We start from the raw sequence: 13,691 nt of genomic DNA, 5'->3' as shown, positions 1-13,691 counted from the left end.
ATATATATTCCTCTTATGTTTATATAAGTAAGGGATAATCCAAGGCTACCAGCACATTAAAGGATTTTAATGCACGACATGGAGGCAAAAAACCACCGGACGCAAAGTGCATTAAAATCCTTTAACACACGGCTAGCCATGGATTATCCTGCTTATACCATGGTTATTTGCCAAGTTAAAGCTTTTATTGATGTTTACAGTGTCGTTTTAGATCAAACAGGTGAAAATGAGGGTTATTTTGTCAGTTAATTTGCAATGTTATCAAACTGACTGGAGCTACCCGTGCATTAAGTAAGTGATAATGTACAGGCAGCCGGTTGTTATCACAAAAATAATCCCCATCAGTGTGATGGAGGTGAAGCAGACGGTCTTGTGTCACACTGAAGGGGTTTATTTCGTGATAACAGCCGTCTTCCGCCATCTAATGCTAATAAACGTATCTCTAGAGTAAAGATTACATATAAAACAACGAATGAATGAATCTGTCAATGGAAAGAAGAGCTGTATTTAGATGTGTGTGTGAGTTAATGATCACTAGGGTTTTTCAAACTTTATGATGCAGAGGACCCTCAAATATGATTTACCCTTTGTGAGGGACCCCCTTTTCTAAAATATATTTCAATCGATATTTTTTCTGCTTAAAGAAACGTTTAAAAAAATAGTAAATATGATATTATAAAGACAACACATTGTTTCTAAACCTGAATAGTCAGCAACAATTTCACTTTGAGTCCCAAAAACAAAAACTATAGTGAGAAGAACTCAAAAATATTTTAAAATATTTAAAATATTTTACTTAAAATATTAAGAATTCTGGAGACTATTAATAGCAAAAAAAGCAGATAGACACTGTGAACTTTTATCATTTTTCAGGGAGACCCCTGGGGGTCCCCGGACCTCAGTTTGAAAACTCCTGGTCTGGGAAGCAACAGCACTTCCTGTCAGTATGTCTCAGTGGATGCAGATTTTTGTGCAACACACTAAAATACTGTGCACTTAAAGTGTGGAAAAGTAAAGTAGGAGAACGAGACGCAGCAAAGTGTTTTTTTTCATTTTGCAAATTTACGTAATGACGTCATTAAGCAATGATCACAATGTAATTTTACAATGTTGAGCAACAAATTGACCTGCCTTTAGCAAATTTTTTCAGAAAATGTGTGAAAAAATATTGTGTTAGCAGCACAAAAGCTCATGGGTTTGATTCCTGGGGAACACACATACTGATCAAACATAAAGCCTGAATGCTCTGTAAATTGCTTTGGATAAAAGCGTATACCAAATGCAGAAATGTGAATGTTATATAAAATGATTTATGTACTGTAGCATAAGAAATAAAGCAAACAGACATATTGAGAAAAGAAAGACAATCACTAACCGCTGCTTCAGTAACTTTGGGAATCTAGAATTAACACAGACAGATCAATAGAAACTGTTTACTGCAGAACACTGTACAGATGTTCATGTTTATTATAATCTTCTGTTAAAGAATCCTGTTAAACACTGAACAATAATGTCATCGTTCAAAAGAAAACATTGCTGCCGGTCTGTTTTGTAAGTGCTGGTCTGTTTGTAAGTGCACTGGTCATATTGCTGCAGTTTGTCAATATCCAGATGACCCGTAACATTGGCTCATTATACACGCTGTATCCCATAATGCAATGCAACTTCACCGTCCATTTCCAACCTGACTGATAAAGAAATCTCAAGCATGAAGTTTCAGATTCTGGAGTCTTGTCTCCCTGTTTAATCAAACTGCTGAGAAATCTAATGGATGTATTTCTAGTGGAGTTGTGTGTGTGATGTACAGACTCCTGCTGGGATGTTGATGGGCACAGCGTGTTGAGCTCTATCAGATTAAACCCCCGTCACCCCCCGCTGGCACTGATTTACACCTCTGGGTGTCCATATGTAGGTCAACAGCCCATCAGCATCTATCAGCACAGCATCCACACACACACAAACACACACACACACACACACACACACACACACACACACACACTGATGCTCATAGCAACCTCTTGTGATGTCAAACCTTCTCTATCTAGGTCACAGTCAGGTTGAGTTTCACGTTTATTACTGCAAATATAACTGTTGACTTACCATGATCAAAGTTGTGCTAGCGTGAACTCACACACTGACAAGACAGAGGAGAATATATCCATTAAAGTCCTTATTTTGGTTTGTTTTCGCACATAATTTATTCTCATCTCATTAAACTGAGCCAATTTAACAATGTCTTCAGTACTTCTTTTGATCTTGACAACACTATAACCATGATGTCTGTGGTTTGTTGAAACCAGTAAATTTGTATTGTCACCTAATGTATTATGGCTCCTGTATGACATATCGCTTATTGCTCCTGAACTCTTTGTAAGTCGCTTTGGATAAAAGCGTCTGCTAAATGTCTAAATGTAAAATGTAAATGTAAATGTCTGTGAGGAACAGTGTAAGGTGAGTTAATCTGAAAAAGTAACGGATTACTAGTTACTATTTACATATTCAATAGTGTATTTAGATTACTGTACAAGTGACTCTCTCCAAAAAGTATTTCATGACTTATTACTAATGACTTTCTATATATTACATCAACATTGATGAGTTCAGTGATTCAAGGACAGACATGAAACGCCTCTTAATTTTTACAAATAAATAATATAAAACTACATAACGTAGAATTATTAACTGACCAAAGTATTACAAATGCAATAATAGTACATTAAAGCACAGATTTTAAAGTTAGGCTTTGAATTTTGATGTCAGTTCAACTATTGCACACACAGATATTACACACAGTATGTAGTTTAATGACATCAGAAGTAACTGTCATTAAATTACAGAATAAATCAGAGTAATCCATTACTTTACTTATTCAAGAGAAAAGTCATTAAATTAGAGTAAGTAATGACTGAGTAACTAGTGACACCCAACACTGGTGAGGAGGTCTGGAAATCTCCCGGATGTCCCTAAAACATCTTAATCTGCATTCCAAAGATGCCGGGAGGTCTTAAAACGTGTTGAACGTCATATGAGTGAGTACAAAATCACACAATTTTGATTTTGAGATGAACTTACTCTTGAAGGTTCCCATAGTAACACCGTCACCCCCACACAGGTCACCATTCATCCTCAGAACATACCAGGACAGACACCAGACGTCTTTAGAACGGCCTCAGAAGAACATTCATCTGATATAATCCTGTCCTGTATGATCAACTCTAATACATCAGAGCTGTTTCAGTAGTGTTGAAGCACATTTGAAGCATATTTATATCCCCAATTTATATCCCCTTCATTGTCCTTGAAATTCTTTCAACTATAAGGTGAAAACATTGAGCTCACAGATGTGGAAAAATGTATTATAAAACACCACAAACATTTCATCTGCTCACTTCAAACAAACCTGAACATCATCACAGACACAAACACCCTCATCATCATCACTGTGAACTAATGTCAAAGATCTTCATCTCTTTCTGTTTTAAAAGGTGAACTTCCTTCTGAGAAATCAAACTTTTCCCAGAAGCACAATCCCAGAATGCATCGCAATGACTTCTGGGTATCATTCTGTCAATTCACTCCAAACTTTGGAACCAAACTTTCCCGTCTAAAGTGTTGAGAGATCTCACAATTTCTTTCAACCACTGAGTTTGGGTCTAATCTCTGTAATGTACACATGGAGGCTTGTTGAGATGTTGTTCTCCACAGTGTTGGGTGTCACTAATTACAGTTTTTCTCAATTGTTTACACACATTTTCTGAAAGCATGCCTCATATTCTCAGAACTCTACACACAAATCCAAAAAAACACACACAATGGGCAAAACCCCTCAGTTCTCCAGCAAAATGAAACTTTACATTCAAAACAATCTTATTTCTTCTCAAAATGGGATTTTGTTTTCAAATGACACACACAAACCATCATTTGTATAGACATTAATAAGAACCAGCTGAACACTGATGTGCTCAATGTAAAACACTATGATGAATGTAAAATACTTAATTGAATTAGGCCTTTTTTGGTTCAGTGTTACACTTACTACACAGAGTACAAACATGAGTGTGTTGTAAAATATTTGAGAATATTGTTTTTTACTGTAAATTTTATTTTATTTTTCTCGCAAAAACAATGTACACAGTGTACATCCCATTCCCAACCAACACAAAGTTGCACATACACTACATACAAAACAACAGAAGAATTTACTGTATACAGTTACAGTAAAAAACAAACAAAAAAAACTATGCTGCATCCTCTCTTCTGTTGCGGTCTGGCCACAGCACCTCATCCACATCACAAGCAATGTTTTCCCTGGCCAAGCAGCGGGGGAAATATCGCCTAGCATGGCGATTCCAGCCATGGAAAGCATCAGCTGCTATATCTCCACATGCGTCCTCCATTGCTTGGAGAAGAGGTATACGCGTTTGTGGATTTCGGTCATACACTTTCCATCTCCAGGCAGAAAAAAATTCCTCAATAGGATTGAGGAATGGAGAATATGGAGGGAGATAAGCAACTAAAAAGCGTGGGTGGGCAGTGAACCAGTTACGAACCAGAGCAGCCCTGTGGAAACTTACGTTGTCCCAAATAACAACGTACCTGAGCTGCTCTGGGCCATCTACCTGATCTGGTGGAATGAGTGTGTTGTGTAGGGTGTCAAGGAATGTGATCAGATGGGCGGTGTTGTAGGGGCCAAGGGTAGCATGGTGATGGATGACGCCGTGGTGGGTAATCGCTGCACACATTGTGATGTTCCCTCCGCGCTGGCCAGGGACTTCAACAATGGCACGCTGGCCGATGATATTCCTTCCCCTCTTTCGTCTTTTTGTGAGGTTGAACCCAACCTCATCAATGAAGATGAACTGGTGCTCCACTGCAGCCACCTCTAGCTCAAGGACTCTCTGAAACACACATGACAATTTCAGAAATAGACACGGAGTGGTCAATATTGTGAAGCACAATCATTATGATTACAATATTGAAATATGTATAATTTACTGTATACAGTGTTGAGAGTATGCATCAATTGTGGGACTCACTTGCACATAGTTATATCGCAATTCTTTGACTCTCTCTGAATTGCGTTCAAATGGCACTCTGTAGACCTGCTTCATCCTGAGATGATTTCTGCGCAAGGCACGGTCAAGTGTTGATAAGCTTACCCTATCAATATTTTGAAACATGTCATTGTTTTCTATTATTTTTCTTTGTATTTGCCGTAATGTTATGGCGTTGTTTTCTAGGACCATGTTTATGATTTCAGTTTCCTGTTCAGGAGACAGAACACGTTCCCGACCACCTTGTGTTGGTAATCTTTCAGTTCTGCCAAACAAATAGTAAAATACTGTAAATACAATGTAGGTATACATTTCCTAAATACTTAAAACATAATTTGCAGAATTTTTACAGTCCTACAGAACAGTACTCATTGAGTACTGTATTGATTTGCAGTACTGCAATTTTCTAGTGAGAGTAGATTTCTTACCTATTCTCATTTCGGAAAGTCCGGATGATGGATGCTACAGTGAACCTGCTCAAATGTGGCTGTACTCTTTGCCCAGCCTCCCTCATTGTTAGACCATGGTTGACCACATGATCAACCAAAGTGGCTCGGATCTCATCAGAGATTACAGTCCTTGGCCTTCCTCGTCCTCCTCGTCCTCCCCGTCCTCGTCCTCCCCGTCCTCCTCCTCTAACTCTCACTCCTCTGGCTCTGCCTCTGTTTCCAATGTTGGCATCCATTGCTCCAAAACAGAAGAGCTCACCTGTTGCCTTTTTATGCTAAAGCTCTGATTGCTAATTGTAAAACTGTGTGACGGGTGTTTGCCCTTGTGATGAGTCAGTGTGCATATTTGAATGGCAGTGTGTTCCTTGTGAAAACAAGATATTTTCTGCATGAAAATTGTGCCAAAAGCAGAGAATTGTGTGTAGTGTTTTGAAAAAAGTGTTTTATAGAACTGCAATTTGAGTGTAAAGCAGGAACTGTGCTTGTAGTTTAGCAGAATTGGTTCAGGGGGTTGGTGAATGAGTTACATGTTGTGGTCATTGTGTCTGAAGTACCAGAATTTGTGTGTAAACAATTGAGAAAAACTGTATTAAGTCTAGTGGTGATAGTGACGCTCACCCTGTGATCTGTGTGGGTCCTAATGCCCCAGTATAGTGACGGGGACACTATACCGTCAGAAAGCCCCGTCCTTCCGATTAGACGTTAAACCGAGGTAATAAGAGTAGGGGTGCCACCCTGGCATTCTGACCAAATTGGCCCATTCACCTCTATACATAATGGCCTGCTATTCATCCGCATATTTTTCAAATTGGCTTCAGAACTCCGTCTCCTCTCCACCAATCAGCCGGTGTGTTGTGTGTGTGTGGCGGGCATTCTGGCGCAATATGGCTGCCGTCGCATCATTCAGGTAGATGGTGCATATTGGTGTTGGTTGGTTGAGGAGATTCCTCACTTACATGTAAAGCGCTTTTAAGGACCAGAAAAGCACTATATAAATGTAACAAATTATTGTTATTAGAAGTAATTTTTTCATTTGTTTGTCAAGTATTCACAGAAGAGATGGTTTTAAGTAGTTTTTTGAATGTTGTGAGAGATGTGGTTGAACGGACAGAGATAGGAAGAATGTTCCACCAGGAAGGAGTTGTGAATGAGAAAGAGCGGGAGAGTGATTTACTGCCCTTATGGGAAGGCAATACAAGACGCCGCTGGTTTGCTGAACGCAGGGATCTTGATGGGGTGTAGGAGTGCAGGAGAGAGTGGAAGTAAGCCGGTGCAGATCCAGTGATAGTCCTGTAGGCAAGCATTAGTGACTTGAATCTGATACGGGCTGCAACCGGTAGCCAGTGAAGAGAGATGAAAAGGGGAGTCACTTGAGCCCTTTTGGGCTGTTGGAAGACGAGGCGTACTGCTGCGTTCTGGACCAGCTGAGGTGGTTTGATAGCCTTTGCAGGAAGACCAGCAAGGAGAGCATTGCAGTAGTCCAACCTTGAGATTACCAGGACCTGGACAAGGAGTTGTGCCGTATGCTCAGTGAGATATGGTCTGATCTTTCTAATGTTGAATAAGGCATATCGGCATGACCGTGTTGTCTTTGCAATGTGATCATTGAAGGACAGCTGTTCATCAAATATGACTCCGAGGTTCCTGGCTGTTTTGGAATGGGTGATTGTGGTATTGCCAAGATGGATGTTGAGATTGTGTTGCACCGTAGGGTGTGCCGGAAACACGAGTAATTCTGTCTTGGCAGGGTTCAGCTGGAGGTGATGGTCTTTCATCAACAGAATCACTTGTACAGTAATATAATTACACTATTGAATATGTAACTAGAAATTCATTAGTTTTTCAGAGTAACCCAACACTGGTTCTACATAAGAGCCGTTTATTAAGAATGTAGTTGTGTCCTTGTGACGTCTAGAATCTAATGGAGCTTTAGGTATCTTTGTTTGAGTTGACACATGAGAAACTCTACGTGTTAGAACAGATGTATTGTGTTGTGTTGATCAGCGGGGTCAAGTGGGGGGATGTCTCCTGTAGGGTCATCTGAAGCATGTGGTCAAGCATATGTCCATCATGACGTTCATCACACATAACATATGTCACACGGCCCTGAGCTTCACCTGTTGTTGTGTGTGTGGTGTTTGACACATCTGCTCATCTACAGTAACAGAACGACTCTCATTTATCCCTCAGAACACACAACATGACGCAAAAACACTCACAGTGTGTGACGTGATGATCAGAATGAAACCAGCGGCTCAATGATGAACCTGATGGACTCACAATCACCATCAGGAATTATTAAAAAATCATCTTAGCTTCATATCCTGTGATAGGCTGACTGAGAGCACTCTTTACTGATGCATTCTTTTGTCTTTTTTGCACAAATTGCTTCAGTTGTTTTCCACTACTGTGTATGTCGCTTTGGATAAAAGCGTCTGATAAATAATTAAATGTAAATTTCATGTCATTCATGTAATAAAACCACACACACAAATCTGGTAAAAAAACGGATAAAGTACTGGCAGAAAAAGGCCGGTACACTTTCCTATATTTTACAGAGAATTCTGTTAATGCTTAAATTTATTCAATGCAAATTGTAAAATACATAAAAAATGCATACGGAAAATTCTTTTATATTAATACAGTACATGAGGAATTTTGTTCCAAAATCAGGTGAAAAAACATGTTTTTTATTCATTTATCATGTTTTCATTGTGTTTTATTGTGTTAGTTAACTTTATTTGTTTAGTTATTATGACTTAAATCAAAACCAACCAACTGCAGTTTGATATTAATTAGAGTGCACAATAAAAATCATGATGTTTAACAATAAAAAAAATGAGTTACCTCTTTTTTGAACCAAACTCTTCATATGTGACCCTGGATCACAAAACCAGTCTTAAGTAGCCCCGATGAACAACTTCAAAGGCCATTTTCACAATATTTCATTTTTTTTGCACTAGAGTTTTAAACGGTTGTATCTCAACAGTGGCGTAGACAGAATTTTATTTTTGAGGGGGCCTGTCTGCAAATGAGGGGGACGCCATTATGTATACATATAGGTTTCTATACATGTAGATATTTATAGGTCCTAAAATGATACACCTGTATTATACAGCTCATTTCAACATTTAAGAAAACATAAACATAAACATAAACATAGCCCAGAGGCTCTTAATCTGGGGCCTGTACCATGAATGTTGCAGAACAAACTCAGGGTTACAGGATTAGTTTTGGGTTGCCAAAACCAAACCAACGTGATCAAGCTTTGTTGGTACCATGAAGCAGCTCCAGGAGTTTCTTTGTCAACTCAAGCTTTGATCCTGAAGCTAAGATTAGTTTGTGCGCGCGTGCACATGAATGAGTGACGTAGGGATCGCTAAACCAATCGCGTTCAACATGGATAGTGGGAGTTCCGTAGGTTTCTTAGGAAATAATTATGCGCAAATATTAGTAACACAAAAATGTATCTCAGCCACAGAGTAATACTGTTTCTGCTGTGGGTTATGTGTGTTATGTGTGTATGCGCCCCAACAGTGAATGAACATATCCTGCTAACATTAGTTTCCATTTAGTTTACCTTTATTAATGAGGATGAAGCACATGATGAAGTGAAACGATCTGTGTGCTGACAAAGTTAAAGAGATAAATGTACTGTACTATTCATTATGGCACAAGTGTGAATTTGAGGATTTATATTTTATGTTACTGGTGTCTCTGTTATTGTAGGACATTTCACAACCTTCCCCAGAAACTGAAGTGTTTACCTTCATAGGTTACAGAAGAATGGTGAACAAAATACACTTACTCTTAATAAAGAAGGTTAAATAAAAAATACCAGTATGTGAACTTAGTCAGTTGAAGTGTTTATTTAAAAATCCGATGGTCATCTCAATCCTGACTCTGGTTTGATTGAGGGCCATGTTGAAGTGGTTCTGCGGTCAGGAGAGCAAAAAACTCTGGCATACATATGGACCCCCGTCTCCCACCAACAGGCTATCAAACAGCCCTGTTATACTTTACCTTCCTTAAAGCAGTGACAAAAACACAGATGCATAGGGAATGTTGTAGGCATTATAAGTATTAAAAACCTCTTTTACATTTAAAAATGTAGGCCTACTGTATGATACATTATTAAGGTTAATTGTAAGTGTAACATGATAACAAAAAGATTAAAATAGCAGTGTTAAAAAATATGTGATGTCACCTGTCAATTTATGGTTATGTCTATATCTTACTGTAGCTGTTTAATAGAGTTTCTTCAGTGGACAAAGAAGATAAATGATTCACCCAACACACTGAAACTGGAAGTGTTCCTATGTTCTGCACCACAGACAAGAATGTAAAAAATGCAATGCAAAGAAATACATATTGTATGTAGTACAATAAAAGAATGGAATATTAATACATTTAATTCAATGTGTAAGGGAAAGCCAGCAAATGTCATCTCTAAAATCAGATTTTACCAACATAGTTACCATTACTTGATTTTATATTTGTAATATATATTTACATCTTTTTATGTTAGTATTTTTATTTTATTAAACATTATTAAAAATAACTAGCCATTGTGACACGCACTGTGAGTTAGTTGCCTCACTTATATGTGAATTTGCTCGCCGCTGATTGGTTAATCTTCGGTGTGAGATCTCTAATCTAGATCATAGCCTGCTCCGGAGCAGGTTAGCCGTGCAGCGTAAATTACCATGGCGATGAACACCGATTAAAGTTGAGTTACTTTCATGGTACCTAAAACCCAGGGTTGGCGCAAAGTAATCCTAAACTTACCTGGCTAGCCACCTAAACCGGCTTCATGGTACAGGCCCCTGGTCCTCGCGTCCGCGTATTTTGCGTCTCTCTCTTTTAACACCTGATTTAAATCACCAGCGCTCCATGAATGAAGTGTGTACCAATTGACATGATCCCTACATCGTGTTCACTGCTCTCTACTCACTGCACACAGGACATCGGCTGAAGTTTGCTTCTGAAGTTAACTTTTTTTTAAATTTGCAGCGTCTTCATACACGGACAAAACTTACTACTGAAGTTTGAAGGGTTATTTCATCGCAAAAGTCAAGATGCTACGCACAACACGTGACATAATTAAACCAATAACTTTGAAAACAGCGGGGAGGACTGATTGTCGATCAACCAGAGTAACAAATCAACAATTCCTTATTTTTATATTAAGCAATCAAAAATCTGAGGGGGCTGTACATGTAAATGAGGGTCCTGGGCCCCCTCGTGTCTACGCTACTGATCACTCAGATATTGTCCTGTCCTAACAACTCAAACAATAGAATGTTTATTTATTCATCTTTCAGATTATGTCAAATCTAAATTTACAAAAATTGACCCATTAGACTGGTTTTTTTGTCCAGGGTCACATATATTGTGCCATATTTTTACAGATTTTTGTGAGAGTGCAGCAGAAGGTTTTCAAGCGCTTGAGAACACACAAACCACACGGGCAGTCCGACGGAGAACTAGAAAAGAAAATCAAACACGCCGTTTGTTATCAAAACCTTTATTTATCAAAGAAAAAGAATGCACCGTTCAAAGAACATTTCTCTATAAAAAGGAACATTGGACTGTTCTACAGTGCATTACAAAACCAGCAATTGTATCACAACATGGGGGGTAGAAACATTCGCTGTGGTATTTCAATGACTACTCTGATTTGGTTAACAATGCTAAAATTGGACACTTTTAGGATTCAAGTCAAAAGACACATAATTCTTCATCTGATATAAGACTGAAAGAGCCAAACTAACATCAACAGTGTGCTGATTTTCATCATCCTCTCATCCTCCTGTAGGGGCTAAAACTCTACTGACTCCATAAAACAAACCTTTCTGTGTCATTCATTCATTCATTCACGTGTCAGTCATTAATCCCTCACACATGATCCTCACTAAGTGTGTCATCTTCTGTGGAACACGAGGAACTTATTCTGAATCTTTCTCGAGCAGGACAGACGTTCAGTGAGCTGAATGATGTTTGAAGATTCAGTCTCAGTCTGAACCTCATGCTGTTTATTTATCCTCGTTGGACTGTTAACCCAAATGTTCAAAGTAATCAAACAGATTAAGTCATGTAAACTGAATTTGATAAAAAAAGTTCTACTTACTTCAATGTTTTAAGTTCTTGAAGCACTTTTTTACTTTTGAGTAAAGTAAAATGATTATTCTTGATTAACTTGAAGTTTGAAACTCAAAAAAGTATATGCTCCTTGTTCAATTGACTTAATTTAAACACATTGATTCAACACAATTGGTCAAGAAGGATTTCCAATTCCCAGCATGGTTTGCGTCAGACTGCATTAGGAAAGATGTCACTGTGCAAGCGGCAGTTCTGAGATCAGTCTCTTGCTCATTATGGATTGCATAAGTCAAGGTGTTTGATTTATGCATATTAAGACTAAGAAATGTGTCAAATAAAGAAACTGAAAGAATTTAATTCAGTTAACTTTAAAATGCAATTATGGTGTACTTATTTGTTTAAGTTCTGTCTACTTAATTTAATAAAAAGGAACAATAAATATTTAAGTCGCGCTTGCTGAGGTTCGGTAAGAACTTTAACTTTACAGTGATCAAAATTTGAAAGTTCAGCTTACTTTAACCAAGAACCTCTAAAATCTTTGAGTATTGCCAACTTATCGGGGTTTACAGTGTGCAGACGGTTGTTAAAAAGATTCTCTTCATCTGCGTTCCACAGAAACTCTGAAACCAGACACAAGTGAACTCAAGTAAGATTCTTCACATTGAAAATGACAAACAGATGAAGAGGACGGAGCACAGCCACTTCTAAACTAAAAACAGTCAAATGTATTTGATTTAGACGAACGCACGTGTGAATTCATAACACAAGCGGACCGTTTTGATTTTCACCACACGCTCAGACTCTGGAGGCTCTTCCACGACTCTTTATTTTCCTCCGGCGTGAAATCAAAGCTGTTCACACCCTTACTGTCACTCTAAACCATATATTAAATATATCAGTAAAAACCCCCCCGACCCGCCCCACCCGCAGTCCGTCCATCGACTGCTCTGTACAGTAAAAAACGTGTGTTGCTACAGGGATCTGGTCGTCATGGTAACACACATGTACGGCATACAAGAGGTGTATCAAATATAGGGACGTCTGTTCATCTTCACGACCACGCTCTGACCTGTGACGGTGTTTGTTTCTCTCTGGTTCATTCGACACAAATAAATAAAGTGACCAGAAAAATATATAGGCACATCAAAATGTCTCTTTTGCTCACGTAACAGAAAAGACAAGAGGGATGACAAATAATAAGCTTGTGAAAGGATCCAGTCTGTAAGATTTGAGCATGTAAGCACGTGACCCTGGACCAGCTCCAGTCTTCATCCAACACTTTGATAGTTTCACCTGACAGATGTAAAAATAGAGTTTATACTATATCTGCCGGTGTAGTCAAGTGAGTTCACAACACCAGTCTACAAACAAAGTGAAGAAAACCGGCAACAGAAGATGATCAAAACCACCGATGAACCGAGGAGTGCGTGACGTATAATCCAGCTCGTGACGTGAGTTTGTAGAAATCTTGGCAGAAAGAAATTGGCGAGATGTAGAAGAAGAGTTTGGTGTGAGTGATGCTTTGAGATCATGAAATCTTCCTAACGGTGGTCCCCCGCACACGTGCTGATGACATCTGTGAGAAGAGACAACTATAAAATGCTGATGGACGTCAGATAAGAGAGGGTTTCTGACGCGGCGGCCGCTGGTGCCGCTGTTCCCTGTTTGGCTCCGTTTCAGGGGATGATTGACAGAAGACATCAACACCGGACAGTCTGAGAGTTTGGAGGTGTTGGCTTCTTCTTCTCTGTCGCTGGGGGTCTGTGTGTGTCTGTGTGTGTGTGTGTTAAAAAGCTGAACCTGTGATGGCGTTGAGCTGCTTCATCAAACCCTCCAGACTGGCCATCTGCTCGCTCAGATCATCCTGCTCATACACCTGAAATCAACATCATCACATCATCAGCATCCTGACAAACAGACACCGTTCACAGTTCAACTGGAAAGATGTTAGAGAGTGAGTTTAAAGCTCAAAAATATGTTTTCTTGTAGACATCTATGAGAAGCACTTTGTGTGGTTCTTGCATCAATATCACAGCATCATTACTGCCGTCAGGTTTACCAGAAGACATTAACACGACTCGTC

The 13,691-nt window shown here is 39.0% G+C and overlaps 2 protein-coding genes across 3 annotated transcripts in view; both read right to left on the bottom strand.

Moving 5' to 3' along the window:
• Positions 1-3,669: 3,669 nt before the first annotated feature.
• Positions 3,670-6,245, bottom strand: LOC130419832 (uncharacterized). Its single transcript, XM_056746806.1, has 2 exons — positions 5,040-6,245; positions 3,670-4,901 (listed from the first exon to the last, which is right to left on the bottom strand). Exons 1-2 carry the CDS (start codon positions 5,367-5,369, stop codon positions 4,242-4,244), a joined length of 990 nt encoding a protein of 329 aa, XP_056602784.1. The 5' UTR covers positions 5,370-6,245; the 3' UTR covers positions 3,670-4,241.
• Positions 6,246-11,023: 4,778 nt separating this feature from the next.
• dcc (DCC netrin 1 receptor) overlaps positions 11,024-13,691 on the bottom strand; it is a 192,328-nt gene continuing 189,660 nt past the window's right edge. For both annotated transcript variants that reach the window (XM_056745762.1, XM_056745763.1), the window contains exon 29: positions 11,024-13,484. In XM_056745762.1, coding sequence (XP_056601740.1) covers positions 13,395-13,484 — 90 coding nt within the window. In that variant the 3' untranslated portion in view covers positions 11,024-13,394. The remainder of the gene's footprint in view (positions 13,485-13,691) is intronic.

The sequence above is a fragment of the Triplophysa dalaica genome, chromosome 4, assembly GCF_015846415.1.
Source record: "Triplophysa dalaica isolate WHDGS20190420 chromosome 4, ASM1584641v1, whole genome shotgun sequence".
Taxonomy (NCBI): Eukaryota; Metazoa; Chordata; class Actinopteri; order Cypriniformes; family Nemacheilidae; genus Triplophysa; species Triplophysa dalaica.
The sequence above is the reverse complement of the archived record's forward strand: the minus strand, read 5'-3'. Positions and strand labels throughout refer to the sequence as shown.